We start from the raw sequence: 25,782 nt of genomic DNA, 5'->3' as shown, positions 1-25,782 counted from the left end.
ACCTACATAACTACCACCCTCGTGAGGTCCTCATCACTTTTTTGCCTAAGCTATTGCAAGGTCTCTTTGACTCCAGGTTTTCTTCTGTACATTTTCTACACAGCTGAAAAAGGGATATTCTACACCACAGACCTGTTCATGTCACTCACTTTTCAAGAAGTTTTAGCATCTTCCTCTTGTCAGCAGAAGACAGATTTATCCACTTGGCCTTTAAGGTCTTTCACAGTGTGACTTCAATCTCTTTTTCCAGCACGATCGCACATGCACCTCTCCATGTCCATATTGCATTGTAGTTGTTGTTTGTCCTTCGATCTCAAGGGGATCGGGATCGTGACATCAGGGAGGGGGGATGCAAGTGAAAGTGAAAGGGATTTCAGTGAGGGAAGCTATGCAAGGTCGCCTGCCTCACTTTCCCCTCCAGAGTCATCTGGGTACAGTGACCAGGTACGGATCAGGATGACTGGACAGCCAAACCCACTATTTGCTGTTCCCGTTACACCATGTTTTATCTTTTTTTTCTCCTTACCTTTCCACAGACCATCCTCCATGCTTGGAATATTGTCACTCCTCATGTGTAATCCCTGCCTTGCTTCAGAACGCTGCTCGGGTGCAGCTTTCTACATGAAGTCTTTCCTGGTCCCCTCAGTTGTTAGTGCCCCACTTCTCACCTGTCTGCCATAATTACCTTTTTTTACTTAGAATGCATTTAGTGTATATTTATCTGTGCTCATGTTCTTCTTCCCTTCCCTTTCTCCAATAGAATGTAAACTCCTTATGGGAAGAAACTGTCTTCTTTCTACCTTTGTAAATGAAATCCTAGCAGACATTGAACAAGTGCTTGTTGAATTGAATTTATTCCACTAGGAGTCAGAAAAAATTCTGAGTAGCATCTTGTGTTGGAAATTTGAGATAAATTAGGGTTACAGAAGAAAAATAGGCACGTGTTTCTGTTTTATACAATAATACCAATTCCAGGCTTGAGGAATGTGCAGGAATACACAATAGAGAAGCAGAGGATGGAAGATAATGCAAACACTCTCTAGTGATATGTGAATGTTGCTGTCAATTTCTAGGATTGGAGGAAATTTTTTATTTCTCCACCAATTTTCTACATGTAACTGTGAAGCCAAGAGAATTTTGAAATGCTTTCATTACCAAATTAATTTAGCATATGTTGCTAAGATTATATATAAAAGTTATAATGCCACAGGTTTCTTGAGGTGGTTATTAAAATAAGACATATAATTTAAGTTTCTGGTTGTCAATTTGTTAATGTGGTAATTTAGTAAATTAGAATCAGAGTTGAAACTTTTAAACTTAAAAGTGTATGTAATCTCCCTTTACTTCCATATCATTTTTATAGAGATGACAAGAAAGATGGATTGAAGTTCTACACTGATCCTTCCTATTTCTTTGATCTCTGGAAAGAGAAAATGCTACAGGATACAGAAGACAAAAGGAAAGAGAAAAGAAGACAAAAGGTAAATCATTCCAGAATAGAAAACATGTAAATTCATGGCTAACGCAGGTGTGATATCCAAACCAAACTGCTGAATCTTACTCTTTATTGAAATATGATGAGTATGTCAAACAAAGTGCTGAAAGTTTTTGTAGGTTATATTTTTAATATGAAGATAATTGAGGATCATATGTGACCATAATTTTTCAATAAATATTTTCAACTTTTTTCCCCTTCTCACATCCAACCAGTATGCTTCATTTTAACAAAAGAAGATACTTATACCTAGTTTTTGTTTATAAGTTTGTGATTAAAATTCTCTACCCGTGGTTTCAGTCACATCTCAGAAATAATTCCTATTGCCTTATTATGGAGGAAGATGATCAATTTTAATCTTTTAGATATTGTTAATGGTTGGGCTCTCTACCTATCATCTAATTTTTTAAAATGCTGCATTGCTTATTAGAATGCAAAGCCAGTTTGATATTTATATTTAAGAGATATTATATGCTATAAATGATGTTCTCCTTGTGGGATTGGTACAGAACAAGAGAGAGAGGAGCTCATTAAGTGATAAAAATTTTGCCTAAACAGTCTCTGCAGAGGGTTGCCTTCTCTGTGGGAGATAATGTTTCATTTGTGATCAATGAAAGTTAAGGAACACTTCCTAAAAGTTTTCTTTAGCATCCTAGAAGTTTATTTTTTTTCCATTGGAAGACAACCTATTATTCAGACTTCCTAGGAAGAACAACCCAGTTTATATGGCAAATACTCAAAAACTTTGGCCTAGAGCAGAGAATCTTAACTTAACTTGTATTTCAGAGGGCAAGGTCTATGAATTTGGATGAGAAAATTGCATCTTTATTTTCTCTGACATTTGGTTTCTTTTATTATCTTATGTATTTTATTTTATGCATTTAAAAACATGTTGAGAAGGGGTTCACAGGCATCAAAGAGTTTTATGACACACAAAAAGTTTATGAATCTCTGAGTTAGAGAAATGTTTGACATTTGCTAAGCCCAAAGGATTTTTCAGTGATTTTTATAATTTAAATAACATAAACTACAAAGATCCTAAAGAGATGGGTTTAAAAAGAATGGATTGTTTTAGTTATCTCTTTTATGTGTGTGTGGTTGGATTTGGGGAATTTATTAAAGTCATGAACATCATGAGAGAGTTTTAGAATTTTGTAGGCATTGTCTCGGGGAAGGAAAGATGGATATTATTCTTAAGAAGAAAGAGAAGCAGGGAAATATTTGATTGGCATTCTAGTGATATCTCCCTATACATTTCTTATGAAATGTAAAATATTATTGAGACTTAGAAGAGTGCTTTTTATTAAATATATAATTTACTTTTCAGTGACCTTACAGATGCTTCTTACACATGATCCAAAAATGATGCTTTTGGCATAAATACATTTATAATTATTTTTCTATGCCTTCATGGAAAATGTATTAATCTATAATTATCATGTCTACAAAACTAGTAGCTCCTTCTAAATCTCCAATTTCATCCTGAATTTCCCAAATACTTGTAATTGTGATGATTGCTTCAGTATCACATTGTCTTTAGGTCAAATAGAGGTTTTTTTTAAAAAGTCAGAATAGTTATTGTTTGATTCTGAGAATAAGAATAAAGGTTTTCCTATTTTTGGAAAACCTGGGCATTAGAACTGATCTTAGATTTTCTTTACTTTTAATCCTTTCATTTTACAAATGAGGAACCTGAAGCTTGAGCAATGAAGGGACTGGCTAGCCTAGTTGTAATTGAGGGAAAATTACAGCAGCTCTCAAAAATAAGCTATCTAGCTTTAGAGATTTTGTAATCTGTGTTGGAGGAAGTATTCATGTCAAAAACTTGGATTCATCAAGAAAAATTAACAGCAGAAAACCAAAAACTTAGATTCACCAATGAAATAAGCTTCAAGTGCTGTTACCTCTATTGTAGTTTTTATTGAGTTGTTTCAATGGTGTGCAATTCTTCATGACCCTTTTGGGTGTTTTCTTGGCAAAGATAACTGGAGTAGTTTGCCATTTCCTTCTCTAGATCTTTTTACAGATGAGGAAGCTGAGACAGACAGGACTAAGTGACTTGGCCCGGGAGATATAGTTAGTAATTGTCTGAGAACAAGTTTGAACTCAAGTCTTCTGGATTGCAGGCCCAGTGCTCTGTCCACAGCACCCCTTAAGTGGCTAACACCTCTATACTTTTGCTTAGCAGATTCATGATGGTTAAACCAACCATCTAATCAACCATCAGCCATCTGCAAAGGACAGATGCAACACAGGGTCCATAGGATGGTGATTCCCAACTATATTGCTGTCATAATCCCTAATTGCTATTAGCTTGATTCTTCACTACTTTACCCCATCTGAAAGTGTTACATGACACAGAGAGCTCCAAAATAAAGAAAATCAAAGTTAATCTTTATTTTCTTGTAACCTTTTTTTTTTTGTGATGGGATAATATTAGGATAGATTGAAACATTCAATGATGTCTCAAAATCAGGATCAGGAACCATTGGTTTCGGAAGCTGCTTTTCTGGATTCTCATAATAATTTTGTGGAGAGACAATATGATGACAGTGAAAAATATTATTGTACCCAGAAGACCTGGGACCAAATCCTGACCTTCCCACTTGCTCTTTTCTGTGTCACTTCATATCTTGGAGCCTCACTTTTTCTCATTTGCAAAATAGAGATATAATACCTGCATAATTTGCCTGCCTCTATGATAGAGCTGCCAGGAACATGCTTTATACATCTTGATTTTAATTTGTAATGGAGAGTTGTTATTATTGCTTGGTCTTGCTGGTGGTACTTATCACATGTTGTCCTTGCAATTGATAAATCTAAATGGGTTGAAAAAGAGTTAAGTGTCTCCTATTCAAAATGATGCAAATGAAAATTTAATTCACAGAGAAGTAGAAAATTCAGTCCTTGCCTTTAAGGGACTTAGCATTTTGTGAGTTATGTAGGGCAAATAAATATAGCAGAAGTAAATACCTACCACTCTCTAGAGATATCTATTAAGTCCTAAGTGTTTACTGGTAAGGTTGTATTGTTGTGCCTGTCAGTGGTGGGACTGTGTTCTTGATTTTTGTGTAAGGCCAAAGATCTAGAGCAAAAATAAGTGTTTCATTAATGAGACAGGTAAGTTTTCTGTTTTGTTTTTTTTTTTTTAAATTTAACTATTAGCAAAACTGACCTAGATATCATTTGGAGTACCACTTGGAAATTGAGAATAAAGTTATTTATCTTTGTTCTGGAAGAAAAATATTTTGCTGTGTATATTTTTTGCATCAAGACTTTAAAAAAATTGTGCAGTAGTAATTGTACCTTGTAAGATGTTTTTATCTAAGCAATAAAGAGCAACTAAAGAAAGAACAGCTTTCCTTATCTAGATACAACATGAGTTAAAAAATATAGCCTGCCTTCTTTTGGGTCCATAGCATGTGATGGTTAGACTTCTTTTAGAATTTCCTTTACAACTAAGCTATGGCTTCCATTTGCATATCAGGTTTATATTCCTGTTCATTTTAACTGCATTTAACCTGCTGTTTTCCCTTTCCCTTCTGTCTTGACATGCTTCCTTTCTTTTCCTGGACATCAGGAGCAAAAGCGTATAGATGGCACAACCCGTGAGGTGAAAAAGGTTAGAAAAGCCAGGAACAGGCGCCAGGAGTGGAATATGATGGCATATGACAAAGAGCTTAGACCTGACAACAGGTTGTCTCAAAGTGTGTACCATGGAGCATCTTCCGAGGGATCCCTGTCCCCAGATACTAGGTCTGTGTGTATTAAAGCTCCCTTATCCCCATGTAATGGTTATGTGTGAGTCATTTCTTGGTGCTTTCTTTTTCTTCCTTTCTTTTTTTAAATTTAGACATTGCATTAGGCATTTCTTGTTGTTGTTGTTGTTGCTTTTATATAATTTGGTAATGTAGCAATAGCTTTAGTTCTCAAAAAGGCCTGGGATGTATCTTAGAACTTACCTAAGCTATGCATTGAAAGTATTTTATTGAAATTTCAAGTTTTTTGGGTATTGTTTTTCTTGGTAGGATTAAAAATCCCTCTGACTTTAATTGATTGTTTAGTTCAGTTACTGATTTTGCTTTGTTAATTTAGAAGATATTTATATTTCAATTTAATTAACTATAGTGATAGTTTCATTTTTAGCTTGGCATGCTGAATTGCCCTTGATATACAGTGTCTCAGAATGATTGGTTGTTACTATTAATAGAGTAATTAATAGAATAATAACTTCATTGTTCTTTTTGAAAATATGCCTAAGACTGATGGAAGAAAAAAGTGTGTCTGTTTTTGCCCTTCATATAACTAATTTCACGTACTCTGATTTACAGGAAAAGATCATCATTGGAGCTCACCAAAAGGCTGTTAGCTATAAAAATATTTCTTCATACAGGTTTAAATGACAGGGCCACTGAGTGGCAATTGCAGTTCTTTGGATGGAATGAATCCAGTGGATCTAGTTTAATAATTTTTCATTTTGTTTATATTATTTTTCTGTTTTCTAACTTAAAATCTTGTGTTGGGGAACAAAAGAGACTTTATGCAAAGCCTTTTAACAACATATGAACAAGACAAGACATCTCTTTAGCTATTGACTTATTTGTTTTTCAAGATTGCTCTTCTAGATTTCCTCTTGGTGGCAGTTCTCATATTTAAAAACAGAGTAAAACATCATATAGTCTGGGCTTTACACATTATAGTTCTGTTAACTTCAACTTTCCCAATACCATCTTCCTCCACAAGGTTTGACTAACATGTCATGAACAAAGTCTTAAATTAAATTTCTAGTTAATCTTACTTTCAACTTTGGAATTTTAAGGACTGAATGGTTTTCCTTAAAATGGATATTAAAATATAGCATAATAGCATAACTGTTCGGAAGCATTTTATCTTTCTCACTGGCAATCATTGGGTTAATTTATCATTTAATTTCATTTCTAATCTAATCATGCAAAAATGAGATGAATCCTATGGAATGAACTTTTTATTCTAAGTGAAGTGCTTATTTCAGGTAATGTTTTCCAAAAATCCTAATGGAAGAAGATAAGTATTCTTTTCTATGTGATGGAAGGTCTTTGTATACATCCTGGATTTTAAGATCAAATATATTCAAGTTGACCACAAAATTGGTGGTGGTTCAGACTATCCATCTTCCTTAACACATAATTTTATTTAAAATGTTTTTTTATCTTTCTTAGTTATGTTATATGAGCTGTACTTTTTCTGGATTTCCAAATTCCATCTAGGCAACCAGGTGGTATAGTGATTTGAACACTAGGCCTGAGCTTAGGAAACCCTTAGCTTAAATATGGATTCAAAAACTTACCAGCTGTGTGTCACTTTGGACAAGTCACCTAAACTCTCTCAGCCTCAGTTTTCCTTAACTGTAAAATGGGTATAACAATAGCACCTACCTCCCAGTGTTATTATAAGACTAAAATGAGATATTTGGAAAGTGTTTATGATAGTGCCTGGCAAATATGGGGTGCCATATTGTATACACTATATACTGTCAGCAGCACCAGCATTACTGTTATTTGCAATTGAATTTTTCTAAGACTTGTTCTTGTGGTATTTCATTACCCATCAATCAGCTTTTTCCACCACTGCATACAGTGCAATTCATTATTGTTTTTGCATGATTTCTTTGATGAAGTTTTCTTAAGAAAATATATTTGCTTCTTTCCTTTTCCTTTCTATCTCTGCTTCCTCAATTATTACTCCTAAAATTTTTGCAATCTAGTTTCATGCCTCATCATTAAAGAGTTTAAAGTTATTAATGATCTATTAACTGGCAAATTGGATGATCTTTTCTCAATTCCCATCCTCAGTTGGACCTCTCTGCTGAATTTAAAACTGTTGATTACTTCCCCAGTTGTTGAACATTTTCCAGTTCTTTGCCACCAAAAAAAAGCTGTACATAGTTTAGAACATATGGTTTCTTTTTCTTTTCCCCCCAATCATCCTTGAGAATAGACCTCTTAGTGCTGGGCCAGAGACCACTTTCTCCTTATGGATAATCTCTCCTCTCTAGTTTTTCATAACAGTCCTCTTCTGTTTTTGTTTTTAGTACTCCTTCTTAGTACTTTGGCCCATTATTTCATTTCATCCTCCCTAAGTATGGGTAATAGGCCAGCTTTTCTTTTCTTTCTACACGCTTCCTTTTGATAACCTCATTAATTCCCAGGGAATTATGAAAATGACTCACACATATACACACACACATACACACACACACACACACACACACACACACACAGCCCTCATCTCCATCCCTGAGCATCCTCTCACATTATCATTTCCTTTTAGACATCTTGTATGAAAAGAATTCTTGATCTTTCTACCCAAACCCTCCCTTCTTCTAAACTTCCCTATTTCTCTTAGGAGCAAGTATTATCATTCCATTACTTTCCTAGATTTCTATCTTCACATTATCCTTCCTCATTGACCCACCTTTTCCTTACACTTTGCCAGATCTTGCCATTTCTATTTCCTTTATCTCCTTTTTCTATGCACTCAATTTAGGCCTTAACTCAGTGCCTCATCACCTTTCACCTAGATTATTGCAATGGACTCCTAATTGTTTGTTTGTTTGATTCAATTCTCGTTCCACTCCAGTCTATCTGATATATTGCTGCCAAAATGATTTTTCTTAAGCACAGTTCCAATTATGTCACGTCTCTACTTAATAAGCTGTAGTATGTTTCCTATTGCTTCTAGAATCAAATAAAAACTTCTTTGTTTAGCTTTTAAAGCCCGTCTACTTGTCTCTAACCTATTTTCCAATTTTATTGAACATTATTCTTCTTCATCTGTGTTGTGATCTAGACAACTTGCTTTCTGCTTCTTCTATATGACAATCTATCTGCCATCTCTGTGCCTTGGTGCTGGATGCCTCCCATTTCTACAATGTACTCCTGCCTCACTACCTCATTCATTTAAATGCAACTTAAGCACCATTTTCTGCATGAAGTTTTTCCTGACTTCAAGCTTGAAGAATGAAGCTTTTCCTGTCTCTTCAACTGCCAGTATATTCTCTCCATTATTTATTCATTTAAAATTTTATTTTGTATATACTTACATATGTTCTTGTTTTTCTCTGTTAATGTAAATTCCTTGCAAGTAGGGATTTTCTTAAATCACTTTTTGTATTTTTAGTATATATAGCAGTACCTGAAACTTAATAAAGAAATAGGGAAGTTTAGAAGAAGGAAGAGTTTGAATAGAAAGATAGATTTGGAACTATAAAGGAACTCAGAAGACATCTGTTCCTGTACTTTTATTTTCACATGAGCAAACAGCTCTAGAGAGATGAAGTCACTTCTCCAAAGTCACTGAGGAAGTTAATGTCATGGTTAGGATACAAGCCAAGTTTTCTAACTCTGAAGCCCATTGCCTTTCCTCTATATCACACTCTCTACTGGTATAGAATTGTTAAGCTGGCTTGGACAACTTTAGAATTATTTCCATCTCTTTCTGCCCACTGAGGCTTTTTTGAATATGTACATTCTTTTTTGATAGCTTTTTATTTTCAAAATATATGCTCCGATAGTTTTCAACTTTCACACTTGCAAAACCTTGTGTTCCAAATTTTTTTCTCCCTTCCCCCAGCCCCTCCCTTAGATGGCAAATAATCCAATATATGTTAAACATGTGCAAGTCTTCTATACATATTATCATAATTATGCTGTACAAGAAGAAAATCACATTAAAAAGGGAAAAATGAGAAAGAAACCAAAATACAAGCAAGCAACAATAAAAAGGTGAAAATATTATGTTGTGATCCACATTCAGTTCCCACAGTCCTCTCTCTGGTACTGATGGTTCTCTTCATCACAAGTCTGTTAGAACTAGTCTGAACCACCTAGCTGTTGAAGAGTCACATCCATCAGAATCAATCATCATAATCTTCTTGTTGCCATGTATAATGACCTTCTGATTCTGGTCACTTCACTTAGCATCAGTTCATGTAAGTTCCTGCAGGCCTTTCTGAACTCATCCTGCTGGTCATTTCTTACAGAACAATAATATTCCATAACATTCATATACCACAAGTTATTCAGCCATTCTCCAACTAATGGCATCCACTCAGTTTCCAGTTTCTTGCCACTACAAAGAGGACTGCCATAAACATTTTTGCACATGTGGGTCCCTTTCCTTCCTTTAAAATCTCTTTGGGATATAAGCCCAGTAGAAACACTGCTGGATCAAAGGGTATGCTCAGTTTGATAACTTTTTGAGAACAGTTCTAAATCGCTCTCCAGAATGGCTGGATCTGTTCACAAGTCCACCAATGATGTATTGGTGTCCCAGTTTTCCCACATCCCCTCCAACATTCATCATTATCTTTTCCTGTCATCTTAGCCAATCTGACAGGTGTGTAGTGGTATCTCAGAGTTGTCTTAATTTGCATTTCTCTGATCAATAATGATTTAGAGCATTTTTCCTAAAAAGTTGAAATGGTTTTAATTTCTTCATCTGAAAATTGTCTGTTCATATTTTTTGACCATTTATCAATTGGAGAATGGCTTGTATGTTTATAAACTTGAGTCAATTTTCTATAGAATTTGTATATTCTTAACTGAGTCCAGTGATTGTTTACCTACATCCATAGGTATCTCTTCCTAATGCCTCTTCCTAATGCCTGCTCTGAAATGATCCATTATGTTACTGATACTCACTTGCCCTCCAACCTTTTCCTGTTGTGCAGTAGCCTCTTACCTCCCTAAAGACTCCCCATGTACCTACTTATGCTTTCAGTTCATGGAATGATTATGGAAATGTAATGATATATTTTTCAATCTAGTTTAACTTACTACTTTTTCCTGTGGCTCCTACCTGATCTTTCACCCATCCTTCATAAGAACTTACTAGTCCCTTATGGATTTTTCCTCCTTATTAGTTATAATTATAAAAGTTATGATGATCATTATAAAATTGCTATCATTTATATAGACCTTTAAATTTGTTACCCTCTCAACAGCCCTGAGATGTTGGTGCTATTACCCCCATTTTACAGATGAAGAAACTGAGGCAAGTGGAGGTTAAGCAACTTGTCCAGTCTCAAACATCTAAGTGTTCAAGACTGGATTTGAACTGAGTTCTTCCTGACTTACCCTTCTTTATTTTGTCTCTCCTAGCCCCTTTCATCTATATATTGCAATATTGTTTTGGACGAGTAACATAGCAGCCCAATCCTATGTTCTTTTTTTTAATAAGTAATTTCATTAAATAATTCAATTAAATAATAAACAAATAAAATATTTTTCCCTCAGTTGACAAAGTTTCTTTTTGAAAGCACTCAGAATTTCTCTTCTCTTTAGGTCCTTCCCATTTTCCTTCAAGGCATTTCCTTTAATCTCTGTTCTCCATAGCAACATTTAGTTCTGAACATGGACAAATCTAGAAAGGATACCACATCTCAGGCCAGATCAAGTTCTCCCTACATTTGCTATATTAAAATTTTAACTCCTTTACTAGCAGCTTTCAGTACGCTACAGAGAAATTCACATTTGTGCCATCTTCTGGAGTTTGTGTTGCAATTAAGGAGGATCCTATGACAAGAACAGCTCCTCTGCATTAAGAAAAAGTAAAAAAGAAAAAGAAAATCACCCAGTGCCTTCACAGGACTGCACCGCATGAAATCCCAGAGCTTGACATCTAGTCTGTGGCTTTTCCACCAATGTCTCTTTGCCTGTTTTGCTTCAGAGGGAGAAGCACAAGCTGAATCCTAACAGAAACCAGCAAATAAATGTGAGGAAAGTCAGAACAAGAAAAGAAGAGTGGGAGCGAAGGAAAATGGGTATTGAGTTCATGAGTGACGCCAAGAAACTGGAACAGGCAGGGGGCCTGAAAGAGGACAAAGTGCCCAGAGGGTTGGTCTTTTTTGCTTTATTCAAAGCCCTGGCTTTTTGTTGCCTGCCCTGCTTCAGTCTTCCTGCGATGATACACATTCAATTTGCTGACTCAATGTGCCCTTTAACAGAGTGCCAGAACGGCACGATTGTCTCTTACTAATGCCACCTGGTTCTCTGCAGCTGTGGGACAAACAGGTCCTTTTACTCATTCCCCTCCCTTGAGCTTAGCTGACCCTGGACCACAACAGTCTCTGCAGCTTTGTGAACTTCTATGCTCAACTAATAAAATGTTTGCATTCCTTTCAGCTTGTTACACTTGGCTGTTTATGCAAAGAAAACAAGGCTTTTAAATATTAAACTTATTAAATCACTCTGCTTTGGTTAAATACATTTTCTCTGTTTAAGCAAAGAAATTATTCATTGCATTGCATTCTTAATTTCTTTCACTTCTCTTACTGTTAATGTTTATCCAATTTACCTACTGTTATATAATTTCTAATTATATCCTGTTGATATTTCATTGCAACTAGAATGCTATGTCTGCCTTAAATACTGTTTGTTAATTTGATTTGTTCTACATTATTCTGTGACTGAGTAAAAGAGTCTTAAAGTACTGAAAAAATACTCATATTTACTGCATGTCAGTTCATCTGATGTACTTATTTTGAAAATGAATTTAATTTTGAAGAACACTTGAATTTTCTGGCTAAGATAGTAATCCAATTATTGCTCTGTAGTTTCCGTGACAGTATAGGAAAGGGAACAGGGAATTGATAACTTAGGAATTGATAACAGAAAAGCAGATGTTGTATGTATATTAAAAGAAAAAAACCCTGAAAATCAGTTTATTCCTCTCCATTTTTTCTTTAATTATAGGTCCCATGCATCTGATGTGACTGATTATTCTTACCCTGCTACTCCAAACCATTCTCTCCATCAGCAGCCAGTGACTCCTTCTTATGCAGCAGGAGATGCACAGCAGTATGGGCCTGCAAACCAAGCCCTGGAGCATGAGTATAATAGACCTCCTTCAACCACGGTCAGACACATGACCTTGAACAGACCTCAGCAGCCACCCCCACCCCCGCCACAGGCCTCAGATGGCTCGCAGGCTTCTGCACCTTTGGTTCCATCGGACTATGGGTAAACATTTCTTGGGCCTGGACTCTTTGAAAGTATAGTACACGTAGTTCATATTTTGATTCTGTTTTTAATGATTCATGGGTTAAAATGTCTGAAGGACAAAACCTGACTTGTCTTATCAATAATTATGTCGTGAAAGCCAAATTACAGGTAAATAAATGGTAACATCATGGTAGACTACCCTTCTTTGTAATTACATTATATTAAAAATAAGATGACCGGCCATGTTTTATAGGTAATTTGAATGAATTATTTCACGAGGTATTTTTAAACCAGCTAACTGGGCTTAAAGGTTTATTTTTCCTATAAATGTATTCGATTATAAACTCCCTGAGGACAGACACATGTCCCATTTATCTTTATAATCCCCTTGGCACTTAGGATACTACATGTGCATGGTAGGTTTTTTATGAATGCACAAAATGAAATCCTTAACACAAATAGAAAAACAGCATCATCTAACCCCGAATAGTCATAACATCTCATCATCTGCCCCCTCTCCTTGACCTTGCACATCATGGACTAGCATCATCCAGTATTGTGATGTCTTCTTGCCAAAACCCATAATTTACAATCACCCGTAGAAAACAAACATCCCTCTTCCTCTCTTTTAAAATGAATTCCTTGGTTTGTGAATGCCCCTTCCTTTGGTCAGATAGGCCACTTTTATTTATTAGTATTCCTTTTTCTTGGTTTAAATATATTCTCTGAAGCATTGCTTTATTGCCGGTGCTGAAATGGGCACGGCAATCTTTGCCTTCTTTAATATACTTATTTTTCAGTAAATTCAATTGTTCTACTTCTGCCTTACAGTTATTCGCAGTGCTTTTCTTCCTGACTTGATTAACTATGTGCTTCCCTGCTACTAGCTACCTTAGAGTATGCATTAATAATATTCTTGCTGCCTTTCTAGATCCTGTGATCATCAGGGAGATGATATTCCTTTTTCCCACAAAAAATCCTTTTATTTCTGGTTACATTTTTATGTGTGAGATGAGTTAAGTAAAGATATGGGATTCTGTGGTAATGAATTGAGCAGGACATTTGAAACAGCTCCCAGAAAATGCTTATGCCCTTACTGTATACTTTTAATTAGACCCACAGTGTATGATGTGGCCATGAGTATCTAACCTTATGTAGATTTTAGAGCCTCAGAAAATTTCACCTTTTACTAACGTTGTGATTTGGTATATTTCCTCTTTTTGTTAGGATGCTCCCAGCACAGATAATTGAATATTACAACCCATCAGGACCACCGCCGCCTCCACCGCCCCCCATGATTCCTTCAGCACAAACTGCATTTGTTAGCCCTCTCCAGATTCCTGCCCCCTCTTCCTATCCTCCCTTAGCCACTAGTTCCACATACACGGCTACTCCGCATCCGCCCTCCACCGGGCTTGTGGTCACAGCTCCTCCCCCTCCGGGGCCGCCACCTCCCCCCCCTGGGCCCCCTGTAGCCGGTCCTTCTCTTTCATCCTCCCCCATGCACGGTCCCGCGGGGTCCGACGCAAAGAGGCAAGAACCAGCTCAGCCTGCCATCAGTGATGCTCGGAGCGATCTCCTTGCTGCCATTCGCATGGGTGAGTGCGGACGCTGCAAAACGCTTTTCCTTTAGAAATTGAGTTTTTGATATTCTTTTCTAGTCTTATTTCTATCTTCTTGGAATACCTAATGCCCATTATAATTGTTTCCAGTAACCATTGCTCAGTTATACCTTCACTAGATGCCTATCAACCTTAGTTAACTGGTCTCTCTCTTTCCTTTCTCTCCACCCCCTCCATTATACTTTTAGGAAAAAAAGTGTAACTAATAAGAAAACATACACATTTAAGCTTAACTATAACATAAAATATTTCTAAGACAATGATGTCAGGCCACAGATTTCAGGTTTATAACTAAGAGATGTAGTAGAGAGAGTGCTGGGCCTGGAGTCATGAAATCCCCAATTCAGACCCAGTGTAACACTCATTAACCTGTGTGATCTTGAGCAAATGAACATTTTTCTGTCTCAATTTTCTTAACTATAAAATAGGAATATTGTAATAGCATTTATCACCCAAAATGTGGTAAGGATTAAATGAGAACTATTAAGTACTTATCATAGTGATTAGCACATAGTAAGTGTCTCTGTCTGGCACATAATGATCTTTCCCTGTTCTCTCTCTCCTTCCTTTCTTCCTTCCTTCCTTCCTTCCTTCCTTCCTTCCTTCCTTCCTTCCTTCCTTCCTTCCTTCCTTCCTTCTTTCCTTCCTCCCTTCCTTCCTTCCTTCTTCCCTCCCTCCCTCCCTTCCTTCCTCCCTTATTTCCTTCTTTCCTTCCTTCCTTTCTTCCCTCCCTTCTATCCATCAACACAGTGGTTTGACATTTCCTTCTCCAGCTTATTTTACAGATGAGGAAACTGAGGCAAACAGGGAAAGTTACTTGCCCAGAATCATACAGCTAGTAAACATCTGAGTATTTGAAATTAGGAAGATGAGGCTTCCTGACTCCAGGGTCAGCACTGATTCTACTTAGAACCTCCTCCCCCACAAGGACACAAGCTAGCCTACCATGTATGAAATTTGTTCTTACTAGTTCCCTTCATTTCTTTTATTAGAAAAGACAACTTCTGATTGACTAATGGATGGGTGTTCATTCATTTTTCTCCTTTAGGAACTTTTAAACATTTTCCACTTCAGTTCTCTTAAAATCTTTCTGAATTCTTTTTTTTTTCCCTCCCCATTCTGCTCTCACTACTCTGATAATGATTTTGATTTTGCATTTGGGTTGGAATAAGGGAGTTCATTCTAAATTGTTTTGCCCACAGGAATTCAGTTGAAAAAGGTGCAAGAACAACGGGAACAAGAAGCGAAACGCGAGCCTGTGGGAAATGATGTGGCAACAATCCTCTCGCGACGTATCGCCGTGGAGTACAGTGATTCCGACGATGACTCGGAGTTTGATGAAAATGACTGGTCAGACTGAGGTTCTCTTCATTAACACGCCACATGGGGCAGCTCGTTGAAACTGATGACACCACTGGCTGACAAGGAAGGCAGTGTATTGAAAATTTGTAGTAGCCTCAGTGTTCATTTAATGCTATTGTAATGCTGTAGCTTAGCAACTTTTGTATTAATAATGTGATTACGCTTTCTGCACATCCAAAAATTCTGGTTTTTTTCCCAATATTTACTGTGTAATACTTAAGTGCCACTAAATATAGCAAATCATGTGCTTCACGCAAGAAAATGTGCTGTGGTTGTTGCACTGTTATGGAGCAAGCCTTTTGTTTCCCTTCTGGCCAGGGAAGGAGTTTTATTTCACATTCATTGTTCAGTATGACTGCTGACTTGAATTCTATTTGTGAAGCTGCCTGGTTGTGAGATCATTGCAAAATCCACAGCTTCATGTCAAAGCGATTGTCTTCAGATCAGTCAGGCGATTTGTTGCTTTGCTCTTAGTATATGTTACTGAATTTGACACAAGAGGAGAAAAATTACTTAGAGAAGAGAAACAAACACGCTTAACATGCTCGTGTGCTTAATTTCTTAGTTTGGTAGTGTGTGTGAACTTGAATGTTTTTCATAGAATAACGTTTCCTTTGCATTCTCTTCAACTATCCTTAGAAATCATCAGGAACTGTAAAGTTGCAAGGGCCCATCATTAGGAGGGATTCCACCATGATTTTTCCTCATCCCGTGGGCACTCAGTAAATAAAGTTCTTGATCTTCACAGAGAAGGAGTTTCTGCCTAGGGGGTTGTCAATGGATGTCTGCTGATTTCTTACAGCGGTTAATTAAGGGTAACTTCAGAGATTGCCTAAGATCATTTGAGAGTCTTAAGTTTTCAGTGAAAGAACCACAAAAAATAGTCTAAGAAGCAAGAGCTCATATAAAACTCGTAATTAGGATATTCTCACTTTTAGTGGTTCTAGCTGGGGGCAGAGATAAACCACATTGCTGGTATCCTGGAAGCACATAATTTCTAATGTAATTAGCTTTGGGCACATAGAGCAGAGATGTACCTCACTAAATTTTCTTGATCATCTTCAAAGATAGAACATCTCACTTACCACTCCAGTCCCATCACCCCATTTACTTTTCTCTCCTTCTGCCTATTATTCATATTTGTTTAAATTCCACAGAAGACAATGTTCCACCTTGGAATGATCTTTAGAAAATCCATACATTAGAGCTTCTGTTTGCTTTTTTTTTTTTTTAATTCTGGGTCAATGATAACCACTTATTTAACCCAAGTTAATTCCCTATAACTTGTGATAGTTTGTGAGACTACTGAGTCACACTCTGCTCATATTAAAAAAGAAAGATGTAAAACTTTAAGATATATCCACACATACACATGTGTGTTTATATGTATATATACATATTTATGTATATATAAAATGTGTCATGCCAGACTAACCCTATATATATATTTTGTGGGGTCTAGAACTGTGTTTTTAGTAGTAAATGGGACTTTTGCTAAGGAAATTACCTCTACCAATTTAAATCAGCCAATTATTCTGCAATTTATGATTTTAGAGAGTTATATGAGACAAATGGAAATTAAATGACTTAACTGAGGTCACAGAGCCAATATATCAGAAGGGGGACTTGAACCAGGTCCTCCTGACCCAAAGGCCATCTTTCTATCTAGTATTTCATGTTGCCTCTAAACTTTTTACAGCATTTAAAATTAACCTTTGAGTCTTTTGAGCACTACTGATAATTGTAATGAGTGGAAGGAGACTTTGAAATACATACATACACACAGAGTTCACAATAGAAATCTACACAGGAACATTAATTAATGAATCTGATCATCTTTCAGACCTGAGATATTAGCCCTCTGTCCTAAGTTATATACATATAGGTATAGATAGGAAGATAGTTACTTTGGGACTTATGGGCATAGGCTCATAATGCCATTGCACTGGGTTTTGATTAGCACAAACACACAGACTCTGAGCAATCTGGTGTCTGTCTCCTTTAGAAGATTATAGTAAACACTTGTATCTGTTCATTTGAATTTCCTTAAAAATTCTTGACTAGGTTTTAAGTCCTTGGCTTTCTATGTTTAGAATTTATTCTAAAAAGGTGAGGATTTTTAGTTTTTATTATTTCCTTCCCCTGCCCTTCTTCTGAATAGAATGTTACTAATAAATTTTAAAATTCTCTCTTTGTTGAAGTCTCTTCTGCTATAATAATTCTTAGGGCATTTTAGAGGGTGGGTTGGGAGAGGGAGTCTTTCTTACCTGGTTAGGATTATAATCTTTGTACCAGAAGAAATCTACATAATTTTAGGCCTAATATTGGCAAAACTTCCTTGTTTCCTAAGAACCTTCTGTTCTCAGGAAGAAAAAAGCACACTAAAATACCTCCCTCCCCCTGTCCATTCATGTTTTTTCTCTTCCATTTATATCTTATCACTAGAAAAAAATAAAATTGGTCCCCTCATAATTATCCACATGTTTAATTATTAGCTGTCTACTTTTAGTGTAATGCACAAGTTATTTTCATCCGAATTTGTTGCTATAGTATTATTTTTTAAAAAAAAGGTTTTACTCTGAGATGTTTGTGCTGCCTTTGAAAAGATTGTTTAGGTGGTTTAATTCTATACACTACATTGTATTTAGGGTATTTTCTCCACAAATAACATTTATTCTAAATATGATTCCAGATTGCAACCTCAACTTTGTGCAAATACATGAAAAACAAAATTTTTTGAAATTTTCATTTCTTTTGTCCAAATTAGTATCAAAAAAGGGAGAACATGGAGAAAGGAGCTCATGAAAAATAAATTTCATTTCTAGCATTTTAGCTTTTTCAGAGCTAAGCAATGTATCCATTGTAAATTGAGTCACTGGACCAAAAATTGTTTATAATCAGTATCTGAAACCATTAACTTTTGATTTGCCCTTAATTGCTTAAGTTGTTATGAGGTCATTAACTTGTTGTTATTGTATATTGGATAGAATTAGTTTTAGACAAAAGGGATGAAATTATTATGTAATTTAGCGTGAGAAGTCACCACAGATATCTAGTTAAATGTGTCAAGTAGCAAGAAGGCAACTGACTTTGCTGTATCATCCCAAGGCAACCCATGAATAGGAAGCTTGGCACATATTATCATTTGCTAAGAAAAAAAATCATGCTAGAGAATTCCATACTTTTAAGTGAAATATTCTAATAGTTACTTTTTATTTCAGTGGAATTTATAATGCCAGAAACTTTTTTGAGCACCTCACTAATGTGTTGTGAAAGTTTTGTACTTATTTGCATCCGTTGTTAATGATAAATTGAAAATAAGTGGTATATTGTAACTCATTAACGACTAGTAGGATGTAAACCAGAGTAGCCAAGAATTTTTTTTCCTCTAAAATTGGAATATTTTGTCATCTCCTTTCAGTATTTTACTGCAATTATTGTAAAATGAATTAAAATGGTATAAACAGACTTACTCTTATTAGACCATTTTTATCTGTTTGTATATCTTAATATAGAGATTATGTACAAGTAAAAAAATCCAAATAAAATTCCACTTTTGACCCTATGTTTTTTTGTTTTCTCTGTAGCAGAGCTGTATGTTTGCTGTGACTGGTAAGGAGAAAAGTATAATCCAACTTTTGCTTTATTGGATATTAGGAGATTTCATCACGAATCACATTTAAATTTCTATAAAGTATTAGAATATTCAAATGAATTTACAAAATCTTCATAGAAGAACTGACATATAACAAAGTCACAGAATTTAGAGCTAGTGAGGATCTTTATGAACATTTGCTCCAACTTCATAGAGAATAAGTGAATTCCCCCAAAATCACAGGAAGCAGCAGAGGCAAGCTATGAACTCAAACCTTAACTCCCAATCCATTTTTCCCTTATAACAATTCTTGTGCTTAGCCTCAAAGAAAGATAAATAATATTTCAACGGATAGGCTAGGGGAAGAGAAGGAAAGGCATTTTTGGCAAAAGAAGAAAGAAGTCTGGGTAAAAGTAAAAAAAAAAAAAAAGTAAAAGTAAAAAAGATGTCCTGTTTTGAGAGTTGAGGAAAATAAATTTAGAAAAACAAAGTTTATATAAATTATATAGCACCTCCAAACATTATAGATAACCTCTAAAATTGTCAAAAGAATTTTAATTTAGTTTTGTAGGATATAGGAAGAATAACAAAATCCAACACAAACTTATTAAGCACCTACTTTGTGCAGGACAGTTAGGTGGTACAGTGGATCAATTGTGGAGCAAGGAAAATGCATCTTTCTGAGTTCAAATCTGGCCTCAGACACTTATTTAGTGTGACTCTGAGCAAGTCACTTAACTCTGACTCAGTTTCTTCATTTGTAAAATGATCTGGAGAAGGAAATGGCAAACCACTTCAGTATCTTTGCCAAGAAAACCCCAAATGAGGTTGTGAAGAGTTAGACACAACTGCAATGTCTGAACAACAAGCACTGAGAGTAAGTCAGTGAAATGAGCAGAACCAAGTATATAGTAACAGCAATATTTTTTTAGGAACAACTTTGAGCAATTTACTCATTTTAAATATTATAAATATCCCAGTTAACTAGAAAGGACATATGAAAAAAGATGTTCTCTGTATATCCAAACCCAGAGAAAGAAATGATATATAGAAATGCATATGGAATAGAATAAGTAGGTAGATAGATAGATTTGGGAGAAAAATATGTGATTATATATTTGAAAGGAAAAGCAAGTCATATAGATTTGCAGCTTCAAATACATCATATTTTTTTTAATGTTATTTTGTGAAAATGCTTGTTTTATTCAGAGATATATCCCTGTGAGCTAGGAAGACCAGGAAAAGCTTTCTAGAGGAGAAAACATAAGAATTGTATCTTGAAGGTAGAAGATTTTATTAGGTAAAGATATGGCAGTACAAATCAGCATGGACAAAGGTATAGAGAAAGAAGAACATCACAGAGATGAAAATAACAGGTAATTTGGCTGGTTCTCTAGACACTTGTGTAGGAGTAAGAGAGAGAATAGTATTAAAGAAGCCAGGAAGGAAGAGGATTTTGGAATCATACAAGTGACTGTACCCTTGACACTAAGTTCAGATTTGAATATACATAAATAAGTTTACATATACATATGTATATGTGTATGTGTATATTTACATATATATGTGTATACATATGCATACACACACTGTCAGAGTTTATAGGGACAGTTTTCTACCCAAACTTCCATCAAGAAGTGTCATCAATAAGGTTCTTTTCAACAATGAAATGATTCAGACCAATTCCAATGATCTTGTGAAGGAGAAAGCCATCTATACCCAGAGAGAAGACTGTAGGAACTGAATGTAGATCACAATATAACATTCTCACTCTTTCTGTTGTTTGCTTGCATTTTATTTTTTTCTCTTTTTTCCCCCTTTTTGATCTGATTTTTCTTGGCAGCCATGATATTTGTGGAAATAAGTATACAAGAATTGCACATGTTTAACATATATTGGATTATTTGCCATCTAGGGGAGGGAGGAAAGGGGAGGAACACAGGGCTTTGCAATGCTAAATGTTGAAAATCATCCATGCATATGTTTTGAAAATAAAAAGCTGTAATAATTTAAAAATAAAGAAAAAAATTAAGAAGAGGTGTCATCAAAGTTGTAAGCAATAAATTTCAAGGCTATCAGATAATTTTTACATTTTTGATCAAGTCTAGATTCTACTTATGTGTTAGAGTCAATAGATATATATTTAGTTCCTATCATATGATAGGCACAGTGCTAAATTCTGGGGAAACCAAGAAAAAAGACAGTCCTTATTCTCAAAGAAATTACAATTTAATGGGGGAGGCTATACATAAAAAGAAACTGAAAAGTGAGGAGAAGAGTGTTTACTGAGCCTGGGGGCATGATGAAGTCATGCCACCAGGTGGAAAAATGATCTGAGGAAATGTGAGTTTTGAGTTTTTCTTATAATAATAGCTTTTTATTTTTTGAAAAATTGCAAAGTTTTCAACATTCATCTTTGCAAAACGTAGTGTTTCGAATTTTTTCCCTCCCTCCCTGCTCCCCATTCCCCAGAGAGCAAGTAATCTCGTTCTAAATCTAAAGATAGCTTAAACATGTAATTCATCTAAACATATTTCCACACTTTTCATGCTGTGCAGAAACATCAGATCAAGAGGGGGAAAAAAGGAGAAAGAAAAAAAATACAAGCAAATAAATAACAATAAAAAAGTTGGAAATACTATGCTTTTATCCACTTTCAGTCTCCATAGTTCTCTCTCTGGATGTGGATGACTGTTTCCATCACAATTCTCTTGGAATTGCCTTGAATCACCTCATGGTTGAAAAGAGCCATGTCCATCACAGTTGATCATTGCATAATCTTCTTGTTGCTGTGTACAGTGTTCTATTCATTTCACTCAGCATCAGTTCATGTAAGTCTCTCCAGGCCTCTCTGAAATCATCCTGCTGGTCCTTTCTTACAGAACAATAATATTCCATTATGTCCATATACCATAACTTACTTGGCCATTCCCCAACTGATGGGCAGTGTCTGAGTTGATTTAATTTTGCAGAATGATAAATTTCTCGCTCAAGTTTGTGTATTTAGAGTTGGAGGAGGGGGGAGAAGGAGGGTGATCATAGGAGACTTCCTTGGGTGCCTTTCTTAAATTGAGGAGCAGAAAGGAGCTTCTACATCTTCACCTCTCAGGATTAGTCCTGGGGTTTTGTTATTCAGTCATTTTCATTCTTATCTGACTCTTCGTGACCCCATTTGTCAGAGATACTAGAATGGTTTGCCATTTTCTTTCGCAGCTTATTTTTACAGGTAAATAAGGCAAATAGGATATAAGTAACTTAACTCACAAATAGTAAAAATCTGAGGCTGGATTTTAATTGAGATCTACCTGATTCCAGACTCAGTGCTCTATCCACTGTACCACCTAGCTGCCCCTATGGGTCTTATGAGATTGACAAAGAAGAGCTTCCCAAAGGGCTCAGGGCATCTTACCTGCATATTATTCCTAACTATAAAACAAGAGGAAGCTAATATTAAAACCTGAACAAGAATAGCTGCTAGCTGTAGGCTAAAAAGATTTTTTCCAACTAGTAAAATGATGGTTGCATGGGTCATTGGAGGAAATGTTGGTGGCAGGCAGCTCTGTTTGACTCCAGCACAACATTGAGAATCGAGATCAATCTTTCTTTGGGCAATGACTCAGGGAAGTCCACAAACCTTCAGCTTTATTCTGATAATGACTGCAACTTCCTTTGGAATATACCTATACATGATTTGGAATGAGAAGACTTGGATTCAAATCTCAATCCTACTACTTATCATGTATGTGATTCAGAGCAAGTGGCTTAACTTTTCTTGTCCCCATTTCCCACACATGTAAAATGGGGAGGTTGGATTTACACTCATGGATCTTTCTAACTACATAGACATGTGCCTAAGAATGAAGAGGGGGCTAACAAGAGAACTGAGAGTTCTTGACTTTAGACCATGGTTCTCTAAAAACAACCTGTTTTATTATTGTTATTATTATTATTATTATTATAGAAGATTCAGTGTTTGTCTAGTTACTGCAATATTGAAATGTATACAAACATTTTGGGAACATATATGATGATGTGGGTAGCCTGCAGACTTATCTCAATGGATAATTAGATTAGGAAGAAATTTGCCTGCAAAGTACACCTCCTTCACAGAGCTGTCACCTGGCCATCTGTTTACAAAAAATACAATAGCTGTCTGTGTTGAACATTTGCATATATGATATATCTAAGAATCCCACTCTGCCTTCACCCAGTGCACTTATGACTGGGTAATTAGCTGCAAATACATCATGATGATTAGTGAGAACTGGTGCATTGCTGAATGAATTATCATGAGGGGGAAAAAGGAAATTCTGAATTTGGAGATTAATTTTAAAACGTACTAGGTGGTACTTACCATATAAGTGACATCTAAAAACATTTCATATTCTAAGGAATGATTTGACTTTTCTATCCTAAAAAGCAATGTAAATGGAATTCAAGCAATTCAGAATTTTATAGTCCCAGACTTCCTGAAAATCTAAGTATAGCTTGGCATTCAGGCTTAGAAGATGTTTCCTTCCGTGTGAAACTCATTTGAAATGTACCTTCTGTATTTTGAAATCAAGATTTTAAGATTTTCAGTCTCAAGTTGTTGCATCAATTCTTGAATTATTTTGAAATGTCTACTTGAATACTTCAAAGATTTAGCACTGATTTTTCTCCCAAATATATGAGTTTCAACTATGACTAGATTTGGGGGTCTGATATGAGAAATAGTATATGATTTAAATAATCTAAGTAGGAGATCAGTTATTCAAAACATAACTATTTATTTTTGTCTCTCACCTCAACCACACAATTGGGAACCAAAAGAAAATGTGCAGAAGCTAGGGTTAGTTGATATTGAGAAAGCATCTGGGTAAAATCATATCAAGATGACTTACTGTTTCCCTCTGGCAGAAAAACAGAATAGAATTACAGTAAAAGGTCCAAGAGCTCTGAGTGGAACTAAATCCATGGAATATCTATTCAGTCCTCCATGGCTCCCACAAGTTGACATTTACCTTGCTAGAGGGAGTGCTCAGTGTGTATATCTTATGGAATATTCTTCCTCTTTTATAACTTCATCTTATGGATTCAGAAATGTAAAAAAATACACTATTCCAGAGTTCAAATCTGATCTCAGACATTTACTAGCTGTGTGACTCTGGGCAAGTCATTTCACTGTGCCTCAGTTTCTTTATATGTAAAATGAGCAGGAGAAGAAAATGGCAAACGACCCTAGTATCTCTGCCAAGAAAACCCTGAATGGGGTCACAAAGTGTCAAATAAAATTGAAATAATTGAGAAGCAACAAACACCATGCTGAGTTAGTGCACAGGGAATAAATGAAGAGCTATCCAAATATATCCCAGTGATACTTTCATTCATTTGGTATGGCCATGAATGAGATAAGTCCCTTATCCAAGGTCACACAACACAGCTAGTAAGTGGAAGAGAAGGGAGAACCAAAATCATTTATTACCTTGTACAGTTCTTTTTTCATTTTCACTCTTTAGCTTAATTGTTATTTTCTGACACATTTTTCCTATGTGGATGTGATGGGTACCAACCACAATACAATAAACATGCAATAATTATATTTACTTTTTTCCTTCCATTGAAAACTTCATGTCTCCTTCCATTAATAATTTTACTATTAAAAAACCACCCAGATGTATTGTTTACAGTTCCTGACCTTTCCATTCAGTTACTTGTAATCTGTTTCCAATCCCAACACTGTTTTCTCTCCAAAATTACTCTCCCAGCAGTGTTTCCCACATCTGGTGTATTAGACTATTTACAGCCTGAATATTCATATAAGCAATTGGTTTAGCAAAAATATATTGAGTGGCCTTTAGATAAACTGTCCCACAAGGGAGCCCACAAAGAGGTTCCATGAGAATTATCCAAGGCTTTCTGCTGGAACCATATATTGGTTTTTATGTACTCCTTGGGCAAAAAGGTCCAGAGCCACCAATCCACTTAGAGGTAAAGTTAATTCAAATTATCCTGGTCTAGTGGATGTCTACAGTATCCTGGCTTACAGCAACCTTCAATGATGAGGTAAAGATAGAATTGAGGATTAATTCAAGTTGTTGCAGGTCTACTACAGGATTACAATAATTATTAAGAATTTCTTAATTGCTCAAGATAACTGTATAAATATGTACACATATATTATTTTAACATATACTATAACATATTTAACATGTATTGGTCCACCTGCCATCTAGGAGTAGGGGGGGAAGGAGGGGAAAAGTTGGAACAGAAGTTTTTACAAGGGTCAATGTTGAAAAATTACCCATGCATATATTTTGTATATAAAAAGCTATAATAAAAATAAAATTCAAAAAAAGAATTTCTTAGTTGCTAAATCTAGCAAGTAAGATCTCTTCTTAAGATCTTCAGTTTTTGACACTTGCTACCCTTTGCTCCTGGTTGCCAATTCTTCTTTGGCCCTTGGGACACTGCTTTCTTTTCATTCTTCTATCTGTTTAACCACTCCTTCTTTGACCTCTGATCATGGTGTCCCCTCAAGCTTTGTTCTTGACCTTCTTCACTTTCTATATCCTCTCAGTGATCTCATCAGGAACAATGGGTCTGGTTATGATTTATTTGCCAAATCTAAATGCCTAGTTCTTATATCACTTTTAAACTGCACTTCCCTATCAGCAACTTTCTTCTGAAAAACTCCACCAGGATGTCCCACAGACATTTCAAACAGATCCCAAACAGAATTCATTG

General features: G+C 35.7%; 1 protein-coding gene across 2 annotated transcripts in view; it reads left to right on the top strand.

Moving 5' to 3' along the window:
- The window catches only part of WASF3 (WASP family member 3), a 179,110-nt gene extending 160,084 nt beyond the window's left edge, over positions 1-19,026 (top strand). Inside the window, exons 6-10 of one of the 2 annotated variants that reach the window (XM_012545203.3) lie at positions 1,364-1,481; positions 11,204-11,370; positions 12,229-12,495; positions 13,705-14,075; positions 15,302-19,026. In XM_012545203.3, coding sequence (XP_012400657.1) covers positions 1,364-1,481; positions 11,204-11,370; positions 12,229-12,495; positions 13,705-14,075; positions 15,302-15,459 — 1,081 coding nt within the window. In that variant the 3' untranslated portion in view covers positions 15,460-19,026. Of the gene's footprint in view, positions 1-1,363; positions 1,482-5,075; positions 5,252-11,203; positions 11,371-12,228; positions 12,496-13,704; positions 14,076-15,301 lie in introns of both variants that reach the window. The other variant, XM_031960763.1, reaches the window with a different exon arrangement.
- Positions 19,027-25,782: the final 6,756 nt, after the last annotated feature.

The sequence above is a fragment of the Sarcophilus harrisii genome, chromosome 3 (assembly GCF_902635505.1).
Source record: "Sarcophilus harrisii chromosome 3, mSarHar1.11, whole genome shotgun sequence".
In the NCBI taxonomy this organism is placed as follows: Eukaryota; Metazoa; Chordata; class Mammalia; order Dasyuromorphia; family Dasyuridae; genus Sarcophilus; species Sarcophilus harrisii.
Note: the sequence above shows the minus strand (reverse complement) of the source record. Positions and strands in the feature narration are given on the sequence as shown.